The sequence below is a fragment of the Prionailurus viverrinus genome, chromosome D1, assembly GCF_022837055.1.
Source record: "Prionailurus viverrinus isolate Anna chromosome D1, UM_Priviv_1.0, whole genome shotgun sequence".
Classification (NCBI taxonomy): domain Eukaryota; kingdom Metazoa; phylum Chordata; class Mammalia; order Carnivora; family Felidae; genus Prionailurus; species Prionailurus viverrinus.
In genome coordinates, this window is record NC_062570.1 from 43,307,113 (window position 1) to 43,324,676 (window position 17,564).

The 17,564-nt window shown below is 39.1% G+C and overlaps 1 protein-coding gene across 3 annotated transcripts in view; it reads right to left on the reverse strand.

Annotated features, from left to right (window-relative positions):
• NAALAD2 (N-acetylated alpha-linked acidic dipeptidase 2) overlaps nt 1-9,825 on the reverse strand; it is a 70,947-nt gene extending 61,122 nt beyond the window's left edge. The window contains exons 1-2 of one of the 3 annotated variants that reach the window (XM_047877233.1): nt 6,414-6,635; nt 3,573-3,708 (exon numbers count right to left, since the gene is read on the reverse strand). In XM_047877233.1, coding sequence (XP_047733189.1) covers nt 3,573-3,708; nt 6,414-6,525 — 248 coding nt within the window. In that variant the 5' untranslated portion in view covers nt 6,526-6,635. Of the gene's footprint in view, nt 1-3,572; nt 3,709-6,413; nt 6,636-9,807 lie in introns of those variants that run through there. The other 2 variants (XM_047877235.1, XM_047877234.1) reach the window with 2 other exon arrangements.
• Nucleotides 9,826-17,564: the final 7,739 nt, after the last annotated feature.

The following is a 17,564-nucleotide window of genomic DNA, read 5'->3' on the forward strand; positions in this document are numbered from 1 at the left end:
TCCCTCTTCTGGCCTCTTCACTCCATTTTAGTTAAATTTACCTTTGTTAATTTTTACATTTCTTCTCTTTGACCAATATCTCTCCTCAAAAGCATCACTGAGCAAGAGTCAGGTTTTCCATGTTTAGTGGTTTTGTCCCTTGGGTCCAGGAAGGACTTTTCCTGGTTGTCATGTCCCATGTGCGAGGGAAAGTACAACATACCAGTCGGAAGCCACTAAAGACCACATGGTAACAGAAAAGACTTGGAGGCAGAATTCTCAGGCACTTCCCGGCTCAAGTCCATATCTTCTCAAAGTCATAAGCATTGGAAGTCATCTCTGAAGCACTGAGCTAGCATCGCATTTTTCAAAACACCATTTATGCAAAAGTTTGACGGGGAGCAAAACGCAACACTTAAAATAACTATACAAAGCAAAAGTAGTAACGTGACAATTCCAAACTGTAGGATTGCCCTCAACCAAGACTCTAGGTCAGAAAGTAGCCAACGAAAACGTTTATTGGCTCTTATTCCAATTTAGGGGAGCAAGGTTCCGCCTTAGGAAGGCAAAACTGAAGTCATGTATGTTTCCTGGAAGTCCCCCACTTAAAACAACCACGAAATCAGATTAGTGGATACAGCAAGAGCACACTGAAAGAGTTAACTGAGTGCGTTTTGGAAGATACAGTACAGGCGTAAATATGAAGCAGTAGCTGATGAACTTGTTGCAAAACTTCAAAGATGTTTTAAAACGAACCGTTTGGAAGCAAATATGTTATCGATAATACAGATGTAAAGTTGTACATTCAGAAACCACGATTCTGGGTTAGAATCAGGAGTCAGTAGTTCAAGATAAAAGACTTTTGTGAATTCTGAACCTTAACCCTTCAGAGAAAGCTCACGGGATAGTGATAAGATTGTTTCCAAAAGGCCATAAACAAAAGAACAGGTTTCCTCCTTTTGCAAGAATTTGTGAAATGCAGACAGAATATTTTCTTTCCACAAGAGATCGAGCAGCAGCAAACAGCGAGAAAAAGGGCTACAGGCCTGGTCTGGACATCTTGGGAAAGCTGTCTCGTCAGATGTTGTCTGTTTCGATTCAAATCTTTACTTTCATGTCACCACCAGCTGGTGTGCAGTTCCAGTCAGGGTTTGATGCTTTCTTTGCATGTGAATCCAAGAATCTATTCCCTGGAGTTTAATGGCCCAAGGGTTGGTTAGCAGTTTCTGATAAGGGCTTTTCCAGTGAGGCCTTTCTGGAGGGGGTCTATTCCAATAGATGAAATCTCCAGGTTGCAGAATATTTGAGGTCTCCCAGGAGTACATGGTGAAAAGATTGCTCTACCAAAGCATGGTTATTTTTAATAGAAGCAACTAGGCCTTTACAATACTAAAGTAGATCTCCTTTTATCAACTGTGAGTCAGAGGAGGCAAGGGCCAAGTACATAGGACATCCTGTGACCATCTCATCACTGTGCTACAAAGGATGAGGGTCTCTGAGTCCCAAAGGGGGTGGATCTGAGATTTAGAGGACCAACAGCAATGCTTTGGAGGTATTTGGAGGGTCTGTACAAATTTTGCCAACTAGTGCTGTTAGTGCATTTGACTAACCCTGAGGACTGAAGATAGCATTCACAATGGAATTTGTAAAACTGTCCAACAGACTTGTTGAAGCACCTGACTGGTAAAATGACCTCCCCAATCACTATGAAGGTTAAGAGGGGTTCCCCAAGGAGGGATAATCTTTTCTAACAGACTTTTAGCCACAGAATAAGCATTGGACTATCTACAAGGGAAAAGCTTTGGTCCAATGAAAAAATAAACCATAATTACAACACATTTATATCCATGAGACAGGGATGCTGTATGAAACCCATTTGTGTGAATAGTTTTTTTTTTTTTTTTTTGATTATACTTTGGACAGGTGAGACAAGCAAGGTAGGTACTTTTTGCAGCCTTTTTAATATTTCCCCACCAACATTCCCAAACACTGTTAGTTTGTCCAATTGTAGACCAATTGTTTAATGCATGTACAATGGTAAGTAGTGGGAATTCTAGGACTTCTGGCAAGGCAGGATTGTTAGATCTAAACCAGGGTTATCTTTGTTTGTATATTAAACCAACAATTATTAGATTTCTAATATTTTTCCCTCTCTGAGGCCAATTGTTGGATTGCTCTTGTCAATATTTCCAAATCATCATTTGAGAGAACATCTCTTTCAACAATGAGAGAGGTTTGGGTCTTGGTTTCCTTGAGATCAGTGTTTTGGTGGGAATATCAGTGAGGCAGTTTCCTTTGGACTCTAGGGGTCCAGTCTGGAAGGCCCAGGAAGCTTAATAATAGCCAGAGTTGCCTGAAAAAGTATAGTATCTAATAAATTTTGAAAGTGGGAGCCATTTTTTATTTTATTCCCATTGTTGGTGAGGAAACTTCATTGTTTCCATAACATTCCAAAGTCATGAGATACTCCAAAGGCACACAAACTCTCTGTATAAATGTGGTTTTACCCTTGGCTAAGGGTAAATGCATATAACTCCAACTATTAGGCCAAAATAGCCAAAGGGAAAGGGGTAACTCAATGACTTCCAAAGGAGTTGCAGTAGCATACCCAACACAATATTTATCATTTTAATCCTTTAAATTGAACCATTAGTAGGGGTGCCTGGGTGGCTCAGTCAGTTAAGCGTCTGACTTTGGCTCAGGTCATGATCTCACAGGTTGTGAGTTTGAGCCCCGTGTCAGGCTCTGTGCTGACAGCTCAGAGCCTGGAGCCTGCTTCGGATTCTGTGTCTCCCTCTCTCTCTGCACCCCCCCCCCCTAGTGCTCTGTCTCTCTCTCTCAAAAATAAATAAAAAATGTAAAAAAAAAAATTAAAAATGAAAAGAACCATTAGTAATCCATGAAAAATCTGCACGGGTTAGAGGAGTTTCCTATAAATTGTCACAGGGAGTCAAAAGGTGATCTATCAGCATTAAGCAGTCACGTGGGATTTCCTCCATGATGGAGAGAATAGCAGGACTAAAGGTATTGTAGGAGAAGGTCATATAAAGGAGCAGTTAGCAGGATGATGACCCAGAAGGGAAGTAACCGAAGTGTTGAGGGTGATGAGAATTCAGAAGAGCTTCTGCTACATGGAACACAGGATGGTTAGAGGATCCTGTGATTATTTCTCCCAAGGCCTTAAAACAGAAGAGCAGTAGCAGGAATGACTCTAAGGCAAGGGGGTTATCCCCATGCTACAGGGTCCAACTGTTGATTGTAATGCCCCATTGGTTGACAGTGCTCCCCGTATTTTGGGGTAAGTATTCCAAGGGCATGGCTTTCCCCCTCACATATGAAGAGGGAAAAAAGAAGTTGATAATTAGGATGACTGAGGACAGGGGACTTAATTAGGCTTTTCTTTAATGTTCCAAAAGCTATGTCATCATGATCCTTCCAAATAATAGGGTCATTTTCAAATAAAATATATGGAGGTTGAGCCCCAAGAGAGAAGTTTGGAGTCCAATTTCAATAGTAGACAGCCAGTCCAAGAAAACTTCATAAATAACACTTAGTTTTAGGTTTTGGGAAGTTCAGGATGCCATGAAGCCTACCTGGATCCAAATGTAGTCCTTGTTCTGAGATCAGGTACCCTAAGTATCGAACCTGAGTTTGAGCAAACTGCATTTTTTCTTTGGAGACTTTGTGCCCCTTTGAGGCCAAAAGTTTTAACAGATGGATGCTGTCTTCCTGTGAAGAGGTGTGAGAGGGGAGCAGAGAAGCAAATCACCTATGTATCATAACAAATAGAACCTGCAGAAAACTTCATCATCCAAATCAGCCTTTAAGGTTTGTGAAAAGAAAAGACTCTCACCCTGGGGCATTACTGTCCAGATGTATTTCCAGTCTTCCCAAGTGAAAGCAAAGAGATACTGGCTATCATTATTAACAGGAATACTAAAAAATGCTGTGCAATTATAGTGAAAAAATTGCTTTCGGTAGGAATGTGTGTCAGGAATAACAACATGCCAAGGGACAACAACGTTATTTATTGTTCAGAGGTCCTGGACAAATCTCCATCCTCTACTGCTGCATTCTCTCACAGGTTAAATAGGGGTATTATAGGGACTAGGGGAAGGGAATAGGGACTAGGGCAGGGGAAATGGGGCCCTGAGCCTTGCAATCTTATATTATGGAGCTAATGCCTTAGAAGGACTTCTTTATTTGTAGGTTAATTTATTAAAATTGATTAATAAATCTTTATTAATTCTGAGAAGTTTTGAGGGATCCACCTGAGTCTTGATGGGAAGTACACTGGACTCCACCATTGTCATTTAGACATTTTGCCCATAAGAGGATGGTAGCTGATCTAAGAATAAATGATCATGGTCTCCAGACTCAGCTATAGTGACATCAGAGACAGAGCAAATAAAAGATATCAAAGAGTCATTTAATTTCCCTGGTTGCTTATTTAGATTACTACTGTCAAATTCTAGATTTCCTCTTTTTGGGTGAGAGAAATTCCAGCATGATTATTTTCTAAGAAATCTTGGTCCAATAAATGAATAGTGGTGCAGGAACTAAGGAGAAGAGTGTGCATGTCACAAAGGCCTAGATAAAAGGAGAGACAGACAGAAAGGAACCTGTTGGCATTTATTAAAGACCCCCACTATCTGAACGGTTTTTGTGCTCTGAGATGGGGCTGATTTAAAGCAGTGGGGGTAAGCACTGGGAGTGTTGTTCTGGTGTCAATAAGGACAAAGAGAGAGTCATTCCCAAACTGGAGAGTGGTTTCTCTAAGCCAATTAGGAAGGAATACTGAGAAGAGCCCCTGTAGTTCCTCGGTGTGCCATTACTGGGAATGAAGAGGACACTGGAAAAACTGGCTAGGGGGCTGATGGCACCTGGAATGATTAAATGTGTAACAATCCTTTTGTCCAATGTCCTGGCCCTTTGCAAAGCTGCCAGAAACTAGGAGGTTTTTGGTTCTGTAGAGGAGCCTTTGATTTCCAGAACTGAAAATTGGAACTGTAGCCATCTTTCTTTTAGGTGACTTATGTGGGATATGAACAAGCTAGTTTGCCAAATTGCCTAAATCTGGAGTGGACACAGTTCCCTGTTCCATCAAGTTTCTTTTAACTAAAAGGGAAAGATCCCCTTTCAGTGAATTAATAAAATTAAAAGCTACCCACGTGGATTCAACATTGAAACAAAGACCAAAACTTCCTTTACAGACATTTTGGAGTGGACTGTAATAGACATAAACAGTTTCACCAGGTTTTTGTGTACAAACCTGAATTTTGTTCTCATCAACAGGTTTATGAAAAGCTACTGTAATTGGTGGAGATTTCCAGTGAGAGTTCAAGTATTTTGCCAAAAGTTAGGGGTTTATTTTTCTACATCCCTTTCAAGATGTCCCCATTGAGTTAGTTTTATCCAATATTTGGCCTGGCCCTCACCAACAGGCATGTGGCCTCACCAACAGGCAGGTGGACTGATATAAATCTGAGAAACCAGGTTGCCATTTGAATAACTATGCTAAATTCTTCAGCAAACCTAAAGGGGTCCTCAGTCACTTTAGGAAACTACAGCTTAAAATTTAGGTCTTCATAAGAAACTTGGGGTTCATTCAGATCCTCAGAAAACTTAACTTTATAGGGGCTGATTTTAATACATTCAGAAGAGGAAGAACTGAGAAAGGATTCAAAGGAAAAAGGAACTTAAGCAAAAGGATTAGAAGAGAGAGGGGACATATACAGGAGGAAAGGCTGGCACAAAGGAATAGAGAAAAGTGGTACTGGAGGAAGGCCCTGTGCACAGGTGTCTGGGTACAAATGAGGGGGAGGGGGAAAATAGTCCTCAGAAGCCATTTTGATTCAATTGTTTGTTTCAGTTAACTTAGAAATAGTATTTCACAAAGAAGCAGAATTAGAATTCCAAAAAACATTTGGAAGCCTCAAAGTACCAATGAAATAGGCACCCCAGTTTTTGTTGTTTTTCTTTTAGCTGTGACTTTCTAACTGGGGAAATCAGAAGTTCCCCATAATGGCCATTAAAGTTCTAAATTGCTTTTGATTAAGTTGGCCCATTTAGTTAGACATGCACATGAGGAGGGACCACAGTTTTTAAACATAAAACCATCTGGGGTTCGAGAAGGAAGGGAACCTTCAAAGCATTTTGATGACTAGAATTCCATTTTTTTTTTTAGAAGTGTTCTCTAAAGCAAAAAGCAAAGTTTCTAAATGGCACAGTTCCAATAGGAACACCCTGGTTCCAAAAAGGTGTCTCACCAAAGATCAGCAGAGTTCCAAAAGGCACAGCCTGGTTCCAAAGAGGAGGCATACCAAAAGCTGAACAAGTACTCTCAGAAAGACCCAGACCAAAGTAGATCCCAAATGAAGCCTGTAGAGATCACTACAAACACAAAGAGAGACCAAATCCAGGAGAAAACTTACCCTCAAACTCCAGGGTCGGCAAGAAAGCAGTGAGCTCAACTGGCTCTTTGGGGTCTAGCACCTGTTTGCTCACTAGCCTTGGAGTTATTGGGGGGTCTTCTTGAGATCCCATATCTGCTCACCAAGGAATGTTAATCTTAAAAGTTAAACTGTCACTTATTTCACTAACAAATATGGGTTATTTCGGGAGTTGTAGAGAGTTCCAGTTCAGGACACGCAAGCTCCCAGAGAACAAAGAAGAATGTTCTTTTCTGGGGGCGGGCAAAGGGGGAGGGAGAATGATTGCTGTTATAATCAAACAGTCTGTTGGAGTAAACTGAGAGTCTGAAGTATAGTGGCTTTTCATTGGCTGGATTGTGACAGTATTTCATTGGCTGGGCTGTTGGGGAGGGGGATGACCTTTCTCCCTTCTGCTGGGTCAAGTAATAGGATTAGAAAGGTAAGTCTATCCCTGTTAGGGTCTGCAATTGGTGATGAGTAGTACAGCATGAAAGCTCCCTCTTCTGTTCTTCCCACTCTATTTTCATGAGCTTTCTCTTTGTTAATTTTCACACTACTTTCTTTCTTGTGTCTTTGCCACCTCTGTTCAATTGCTGAATTTCAGCAGCAGCAAAGTGCATATAAAAACTGCTTTTCCTTCCCTGTTTATCATTCTGCTGCCAGATTCTGTCCTAAGTTCTAACTGGATACACTTGGGAAACATTTCTGACCCAGGCTGCTCCACTATAACCCATTAGTTCCTTAACCCACGCATCAATATCAAAACTAATCAGATTGAGTTCTTTTGTCCTCTGTACCTAAGCAAGGCTCCAAATTTCCATACTTCTCAGTTTCTTTTTCTGTCCTGGGTTTTTTTCCCTACCTTATTAAAATACTGTAGGTTCAAATGGATAAGATTAACCACTGTAAGTGCCTTGCACCATAATGAACAAGAGGTTCTCAACAAATGGCATCTTCCCTGCCCTCCCCTTCATGTCAGTTATGCAGCATTTCTCTTTAGAAGTGTTTAGAAGGTTTGCAAAATAGGACTCCTGCATCCATCCATTTCATCCTAAAGGAAAATCTTTAGCAATTCATGACTGAATTCCTTGTATCCAACCAAAAACAGTTTTGCAGCCAAACCAAACATGCCTACTGAGTAAATAATGGAGACAGTACATCTACAGTTATACTTCCAATCTTCATTGCACTGTTTGATTCCTTGATGATCATAGTTAAGACACCTCTCTTTGGTCTTAGCAGGTTGCCAAAAGAGTCTAAATTCATTTTTATTGCACTGTAATTGATGATAGATATACTGGATAGACTTTTCCCTTGGAACTTTCGTAGAATCCCTGAGAGTTAACTTTGAACCAAATATCTTTAGTCAACTAATTGATTTAAAAATATTTGTAACTCAACAACAACAACAAAAACACCTCACAAATGACTTGATTAAAAAATGGACAGAGGACCTGAATAAATATTTTTTCTAAAGCCAACATACAGATGGCCAACAGACACGTGAAAAAATGCTGAACATCACTTTCATCAGCGAAATGCAAACCACAACCACATGAGATATCACCTCACACTTGTCAGAATGGCCAAAGTAAAAAACACAAGACATAACAAGTGTTGGCAAAGGTGTGGAGAAAGGGAAACCCTTGTTCACTGTTGGTGGGAATATAGTGGTGCAGCCACTATGAAAAACAGTATGGAGGTTTCCCAAAAAATTAAAAATAGAAATACCATATGATCCAATAATTTCAATGCTAGGTATTTGCCCAAAGAAAACTCAAACACTAATTTGAAAAAATACATGAACCCCTATGTTTACTGTAGCATTATTCACAATAGCTAAGATATGCAAGCAATCCAAGTGTCCACCCATAGATGAATGGATAAAGATGTGGTATATATATATCATGACCGATTACTCAACCACAAAAAGAATTTGTCATTTGTGGGGCACCTGGGTGGCTCAGTCGGTTAAACGGCTGACTTTGGCTCAGGTCATAATCTCACACGTCTTGTGGGTTCTAGCCCTGCATTGGGCATTGCCCTGACATCCCAGAGCCTGGACCCTGCTTCGGATTCTGTGTCTCCCCCACCCCTCTCTCTCTGCCCCTCCCCCGCTCATGCTTTGTTTCTCTCTTAAAAAAATAAATAAATAAACAAGCATTAAAAAAGTTTAAAAAGAAAGAATTTGTCATTTGTGATAACATGGACATATCTAGAGGGTATTATGCTAAGTGAAATAAGTCAGGGAAAGACAAATACCATGTGATTTCACTTCTATGTGGAATCTAAAAAAACAAAACGATTCTTAAATACAGAGAACTGATGGTTGCCAGAGGGAAGGTAGGTAGGTGGATGGGCAAAATAGGTGAAGGAAAGTAACAGGTACAAACTTCCAGTTGTAAGTCAGGGAAATGAGAAGCACAGCACAGGGAGTATGATCAATATTTTAATAACACTGCATGGTAACAGATAGAGACTGCACTTACCATGGTGAGCACTGAGTACTGTATAGAGTCTTTGAATATAGATGTTGTTCATCTGCAACTAATATAACACTGTATGTCAACTATATTTCAATAAAAAAGATTTTTAGAATACTTCTATATTGCTAAAAAGCCCTAACATGATAGAGCCAGGCTCTTCCAGCCATTTGACATACCTTAACTGATGCCTCCAGCTTTTCTATTTTAGAGGTAAACACCTGCAAAAAGATATTTTCATAACAAGTTCCCCCACCACGGCAGCGGCGTATATGGCTAACTAGAATGAAGTTCTTCAAACAGAAGCAATAGCCAATGAAGTAGCTGTACTCCTCATAATTTAAGAAACATTTTCCTAGAACATCTATAATTATTTTCATCACTAAAAAGTATTGGGATTTTAATAAATATCCAGTCTCTGTTTTAACAGTGGGGTGACAAGGGTCTTCTCTAGGTCACAAACAATATCAAACATTTTATGTGTCAGTATACACAAATATATGCTACGCGTATACCTTTTAAGGACTTACATAATTTATCTCATCCATGGCACCATTTGCTATTGACTACATCATTCTCATCTCTTTGTTGGCAAAAGAGAAGGTAGAAACTAAGGACTATAAGGACTTATTTGAGAAATTTGTTTTTGTACTCCTACCTCAACTTTTATTGCTAATTAAAGTTTGACTACTAGAAGAAATCAGTGTATTCACCAGCACAATTTCCCAATGTGATTAATCTTCCCAAATTAAAATTATTTATTCAACCAATATTTGACAGGTTATAGCATGCCAGACATTATGAAAAATTGAGGATATGATCCTGGCCTTTAGAAAGCCTAGGATACAAGGAGAAGGCAAATATTGAATATGTAATTAAATGTGAACAGTTCTAAGAAGAAGCAGTATTACCTTAACTCTGAACGTCTTCTCTGCCTCAATGGGTGGGATCTCCCATCTTTATCTTGCCAATCCATTGTATAAAAGTCCAGTTAGCTGGGTTAGCAAGTCTTTGGCCTTTTGTTGATACAAATACAAATTCATTGTTAAGTTGCTCTTATATAATCTTTTCTCCCCTCCCTTGTCTCACATCCTAAAAGAGCTGATCTTATAACTTCAAACCTCAAATCCTGTCAAACGAGTCACAGAGAGATTTGAAAACAAAGTGTGACATGTACTAATAAGGTGGTACGTGTAGAGCCATTAACATACCAGTAATTAAAATTTGATAGAGAAGGAACAACATTTAGCTTTGTCACACATTTCATGTTTTGTATGATGATGTTGTCTTATGTTTCATATGAGAGGGATCACCCAGATGCTAACTATACAGATATGGACTTTATGCCATTAATGATGTCTCAAGGTGACAGGATGTCTGGTCATCCAGGCAACAAGGTTCACTTTCCAAAATAAATAAATAAATAAATAAATAAATAAATAAAAGAATGGTTGATATCATGATGGCTGAGATTTGTGACAAGAGATACATCCTAGTTGAGTATTTTCAAACTCCTGGTGGAAAAACCACCAAAATTCAGTTTCAAACTTAAAATAAGATGTTAGAATGTCAGTACATTATATAGTATACCATAACCTATAAAGCAAGTGAGAAGTGAGAAGTAGTACAGATAGTGAGAAAAGGGTACAAGACTAATAAAAGAGGGAAGACATTTGAAAAGAAAAGCAGAAAACCATGATTGGATGACTTTCTTCTGATGTCACAATTACTCAACAGTAAATGTAGAAATTAGAAATGGCCCATCGAGTTCAAGTGTAAAACAGAGACAGAGCCCCTACACATGCCTTCTCATCAACACAGGATGTGTGTAACCATGATGCTAACATTCCAGACAGAGGTTTGGCAATGGTAAGTATATCATTTGGCCTTTAAAGCAAATTTCCCCGCTCAGTATTTCTTTCCCTGTATCATTAACATGTGCCTTCAGCCCATTTTCCATGACAGCTTTTACCTAACAGTGCTAAGATCTTCCAACACACTTGCATCATCCAGCCTCATTTATAACCTCTATCCTTGTGTGCCTTCAGTATCATTTAATTATGAATAAATCTCTCTAGATTGATCTTCCCTCCAGCCCTTTCTCTATTCTATCCTACCTGACACCTGTTTTCAGTGGATGATACCACTTTCCTCAAACCAGATAGTTTTCCACTTCATGGGGAAGTGGAAATGGGTCCCATGGAGACTCACGGGGTCAGAGAGGAAGGATGCACCTTTGTTCGGCACCATTATTCCACTGTGTCTTTTTTGAAGTTGCTACCCTCTGATTACATCATTTGCTTCCTATTCTCATCCTCGGCCCCACTTGAACACCAATGAGTTCTCTCACCTTTGGCAGTGGTTTTAATGGTTTCCTTGTAGATTCTGGGTGAACCTCTGGGCCTTCACTCTTTATTTTCTTTCACACTTGTATCCAATCCACCCGTAAGTTCTGCTGGCTCAGCAGTTAAAATATAGCTTGAATCCAGCTGCTTCACCAGTATTCTAATCTTAGCCACAATCATCTCTCATCCAGACTTCTGCATCAGTCCCCTAAGTGGTCTCCGCCTCCACTATTACTCCTGTTTAGACCATCTCTGACTTAGTGGAGTTTTCTTCCTAAACTAGCAATCAGATGGCGTTATTATCCTTCAAAGTTTTCTCATTAAACTTAAAAACAAAATTCAGACTCAGAGGGGCAACCAAACCCACTTGATCTAGCTTTTAAATCTCCCCTCCCTTCAAAGTAAGACAACACTAAGGAAACACATCCAAACCAAATTCATAGAAACCAGGAAACCACCGCATCAGCAGAGATCACCAGCATCACAAAGAACCAGACAATCCCAAAGGGAGGCCTGGGGTACTATGGCTCTCCTAGTGATGGTGTAGCATGTCCATATGCCTACAAATGAAGGCTTGGTAAACAGAAAATGGCCAAGAAAGTTCCTGGCCTTCTTCCACAGTATCGTCCAAAGGGTCCCTAACAAGGTAAAACAGCAAGAAAAGGGTATTCAACAATTTTAGAAGTGGATGCAGTTATTGGAAAAACTAACATTTTTTGTTTTCATTCCATTGTAATTAAGTGATAACTCTTCTTGAGCACCCAAACTGACTGAGGACAATACGATTCGTCACAATGACAAAATAATCACTATTCTGCAAGCCCTAGCCATAATGAAGCTCAATCCTACAGTTTCTAAACTGCATTACTGGTATTTGGGACTCAGTGCTTAATCTCTGCTAAATCTCAGACCAACCTGAGAAAGTCATCCAGACATTTGCCAGGCTTTTCACTACTACTGGCTTTCATGTAGAATGCCTTATTAGACCCAGACAAGCAAGGCTATTCAGGAGTAAGTGAAAGAGGTTTTCAGATAATTGAGTGGCAAAGTTATTACAGACTTTGGCTCACACATAGAAACAGGGTGAAAAAATAAAGTCAAACAGGGAAGAAGAGACAAAGGGTAAAAGAACGATGGTGTGGTTCAAAAGGATGTGAAATAACTGCTTCCGTGAGTGCTCTCTGGCTCTCACAAAGACCCAAATTTTAACAACCTATCTATCCTAACTATTAAGGAGGGGCACCTGGGTAGCTCAGATCATCATCACATTGTTTGTGAGTTCCAGCCCCACCTTAAGCTCGGTGCTGACAGCTCAGAGCCTGGAGGCTGCTTCGGATCCTGTGTCTCCTTTCTCTGCCCTTCCCCCCCGCCCACACTCTGTCTCTCTCTTTCAAAAAATAAATAAACATTAAAAAACATAATAAAACACAGGTCATCCTAACACAACAACACTAAATTTGTTAACCAATATAGACATTCTATTTACTTTTCCTTAAAGCCTCTTTTCCTAAATAAGAATGGTATTAGAATACTTTATAAAAGTTACTTTACACTGGAACAAAATGTAGCTTACATCTTGCAGAAGACGAAAAAGGCCCCTAGAACTAAACACATAAAACTGGACTTAAAATGCATGAAAAATTACAAGACATTCTTATGACTTTTTCTTTAAAAAGATTTAGGAAGCACTAAACTTCAATAAACTTGGAAAGATTAAGGAAAGGGGTGTGGTGAGTGGGCTTACTATAAAGCCAGCTTCTTAATAACAAAACACTGTGTTTTGCATATTGCTTAGAGAAGACTGACCTTGCAATTTATTGGCCTCAAGAGACACATGATCCCCTTCTCTGCCCCCAGGCAAAATACAGCCAAGGAGAGAGACTATCCTAGTGGATAATCAGCTTTCATGAATTTTATACTATTTCTTATATGTATTAGTTTTGGTGAAACCACATTTAAAACTAATCTATAAATACAAAATTTAGAATGAGGTAATTCCTATTTACCTTACACTTTAAAAATTGTTTTGGGGGCACCTGGGTGGCTCAGTCAGTTAAGTGTCCAACTCTTGATTTTGGTTCAGGTCATGATTTCATGGTTTGTGGGTTTGAACCACACATTGGGCTCTGTGCTAGCAGCACAGAGACTGCTTGGGATTCTCTCTCTCTTCCTCTTTCTCTACCCTTTCCCTTGCTCACACTTTCTCTCTTAAATAAGTGAATGTTTAAAAATAAATAAAATAAAAAATTGCTTTGGATACTTGCTCTGTAGGCATTGGGAAGCACCTATATTTAAAACAACTCAAAAAGTAAAAATACAATTACCATACAATCCAGCAATTCCACTTTTGAGTATTTGATGAAATTGAAAACACTAATTCAAAAAGATTTATGCACCCTTATGTTCATTGCAGCATTATTTCCAATAGTCAAGAAATGGAAACAACCTAAACGTCCACTGATGAATAGATGAAGAAAATGTGAGAGAAGGAAGATGGCAGAGTAGAATGATCCTGAGTCACCACCTACCGCAGATGCATCTCAGCAGGTGACCCAGTGCAGAAGCAGTTTGAATAGCACCTGAGTTATACATGAAGGAGATTTATGGACAATTTTAGGACATGTGCCGGAGAGTCAGGGATCTGTGGGAGCTTTCTCTGGAAACAGGAGTGCTGGCAGGTGCCATTTTTCTTCTCCTCCTTCAGCCTAGACCACCAATGGTTGCAGAACCAGTTTTGACACTCTCCATTTACCTTGATACCAGTGCTTGCCCCCATAGACCTGCCCCACCCAATCTGCTTACCTCAGCAGACAACCCCTCCGAACCACGCCGGCCCTGCCTCACCTAGCCCTGCCTCACCTAGCAGGCAGCCTTACCAGGACTGGCACCCCTCCAAAGTGACTACTGCCCCCACAACACTGGGCAGGTGGCCTCCGCTGGGAATAGTGTCCCATCAAAAGGATGGGAAAGCTAATCTCACACACCAGTGTGCCTGGAGTAGCTGCAGCTGGGCCTCTCAGCTAGCTGGGCCAGGAGCAGACCCTGCCCACCAGTGCACCAGCAGCAGATACAGCTGATCATGGCAGTCACCTGGGATAAGCGTTGGCCCCACCCACCAGCACACCTACTGGGGCTGCAGCGGGGCTTCTCAGCCAGCCATGCAGGGGACAGAGACCTGCCCACCAGCGCATCCAAAGAGTTGAGGCTCAACTCTCCTCCTCAACAACAGGAGGGCACACACAGAGCACACAAGGGACACCCTTTGAGCTCCTGGTTCTGGTGACCAGGGGGTTTTGTGTTCCAAGGCATCATAGAATGTCTTCTACATAAGGCTACCACTTTCAAAACCAGGAGAGGTAGCTGAACTATGTAAAACATAGAAATAAACACAGAGAGACAAAATGAAACAGAGACTATGTTCCAAACAAAAGAACAAGATAAAATCACAGAAAAAGAATGAAATAAAATGGAGATAAGCAATCTACCTGATAAATAATTCAAAGTAATGGTCCGAAAGATATTCACTGGACTTGAGAGAAGGGTGGATGAGCCTAGTGAGAACTTCAAAGAGATGGAAAATATAACAAAGAACCAATCAGAGCTGAAGAATAACTGGAATTTTAAAATATGTTAGAGAAAATCAACAGCAGATTAAAAGGATGCAGAATGGATCAGCGATCTGGAAGACACTTAAGCTGAACAGCAAAAAAGAAAAAGAATTTTAGAATGAGGATTAGGACCCCTGCAGCAAAATCAATAATAACATATGTAAATAACATTTACATTATATGGGTTCCAGAAGGAGAAGAGAGAGAAGGTGGGAGAAAACTTATTTGAAGAAATAACAGCTGGATAAATAGCTAGCTTCTAACAATGAATCAGGAAGAAGTAGAAAATTTTAACAGACCAGTTACTAGTAGCAAAATTGAACCAATAATCAAAAAACCAAAACCAAAAACCCAACGAACAAAAGTCCAGGACCAGATGTCTTCACAGATGAATTGTACCAAACATTTAAAGAAGAGTTAATACCTATTCTTCTTAAAACATTCCACAAAATATAAAAAGGAAAACTTCCTTATTCATTCTATGAGGCTAGCATTACCCTGATACCAAAACAGGACAAAGGCACTACAAAAGAGAAAATTACAGGCAAATATCTCTGATAAACACAGATGCAAAAATCCTCAACAAAATATTAGCAAACTGAATTCAAGAATACATTAAAGTGATCATTTACCATGATCAAGTGGGCTTTATTCCAGGGAGGCAAGGGTAATTCATCATCCTCAAATCAGTCAAATGTGATGCATCACATTAACAAGAGAAAGGATAAAACCCACATGATCATCTCAATAGGTGCAGAAAAAGCATGGGACAAAATACAACACCCGTTTATGATAAAAACACTCAATAAAGTTGGTTTAGAGGGAACACACCTCAACATGATAAAGGCCACATATGAAAAACCTACAGTTCATGTTATACTCAATGGTGAAAAACTAAAAACTTTTCCTCTAAGATCAGGAATAAGACAAGGATGTCCACTCTCACAACTTTCATTCACCATAATTCTGAAAGTCCTGGTCACAGCAGTAAAACAATAAAAAGAAATAAAAGTCATCCAAATGGATAAGGAAGAAGTAAAATTTTACTATTTGTAGATGACATACTATATAGAAAACCCTAAATTTCCACCAAAAACCTATTAGAACAGACAAATGAATTCAGTAAGTTTCCATGATACAATATACAGAAAACCTGTTGTTTCTAAAGGTTGATAACAAAGTAATAGAAAGAGATAAGAAAACAATCCCACTTAAAATTGTACCAACAATAATAAATTACCTAGGAATAAATTTAGCCAAGAAACTGAAAAACCTGTACTCTAAAAACTGTAAGATATTGATGAAAGAAATTCAAGACAGCACAAACAAAAGAAAGATATACCATGGATTGGAAGAATAAATATTGTTAAAAATACAATATTATCCAAAGCAATCTACAGATTCAATGTGATCTCTATCAAAAATACCAATAGCAAATAATTTTTACCAGACTAGAATAATTCTAAAATTTGTATAGAACCACAAAAAAACTAAATAACAAAGCAATCTTGTGAAAGAACAAAGTTGAAAGTATCACAATCCCAAATTTTAAACTGTACTACAAAGCTATAATAATCCAAACAGTACGGTACTGGCACAAATATAGATGCATAGATTAATGGTACAGGATAGAAAGCCCAGAAATAATTCCACACTTATATAGTCAACCTGCACAAAGGAGGCAAGAATATACAATGGGGAAAAGGCCATATTTTTAGCAAATAGTGCTGGAAAAAATGGACAGCTACATATCAAAGAATAAAACTAGACCACCTTCTTGCATCATACACAAACATAAACTTAAAACAGAGACCTAAAAGGGAGACCTGAAGCCATAATACTCCTAAAAAGAAATGGAGGCAGTAATGTTTTGAATATCACCCTTACAACATTTTTCTGGATATGTTTCCTCAGGCAAGGGAAACAAAAGCAAAAATAAACTATTGGGACTACACCAAAATAGAAACCATCTGAACAGCAAAGGAAACCATCAACAAAACAAAAAGGAAACCAACTGAATGGGAGAAGATATTCACAAATGATAGGTTTAACACGGGGTTAAAATAAAAAATATATAAAGAACTTAGGGAGCTCAACCAAAAAAAAAAAAAAATCTGATTAAAAAATGGTCAGAGTACCTGACTAGACATTTTCCCAAAGTTGATATACAAATGGCCAGCAGACACATAAAAAGATGCTTTACGTCACTAATCATCAGGGAAATGCAAATCAAATCCACAATGAGATATCACCTCATAACTGACAGAACGCCTAGTATTGCCTAGTATCAAAAAGAGGACAAATAACAAGTGTTAATGAGGATGTGGAGAAAAGAGAGCCCTCATGTACTGTAGGTGGGAATGTAAATTGGTGTAACTACTATGGAAAACATCACAGAGTTTCCTCAAAAAGTTAAAAACAGAAATATCATCCAATCCAGTAATTCCACTACTGAGTACTTGTCCAAAAAAAAAAAAAAAAAAAAAAAAAAAAAAAGTGCAAACACTAATTTGAACATATCTATGCATCTTTATGTTTATTGCAGCATTATTTACAACAGCCAAGATAGGGAGACAAATGTGTCCACTGATAGACGAGTGGATAAAGAAGATGTGGTATATATGTACAATGAATGCTACTCAGCCATAAAATGAACGAGGTCCTGTCATTCATGACTATATGAATAGACCTAGAAGATAATATGCTAAGTGAAAA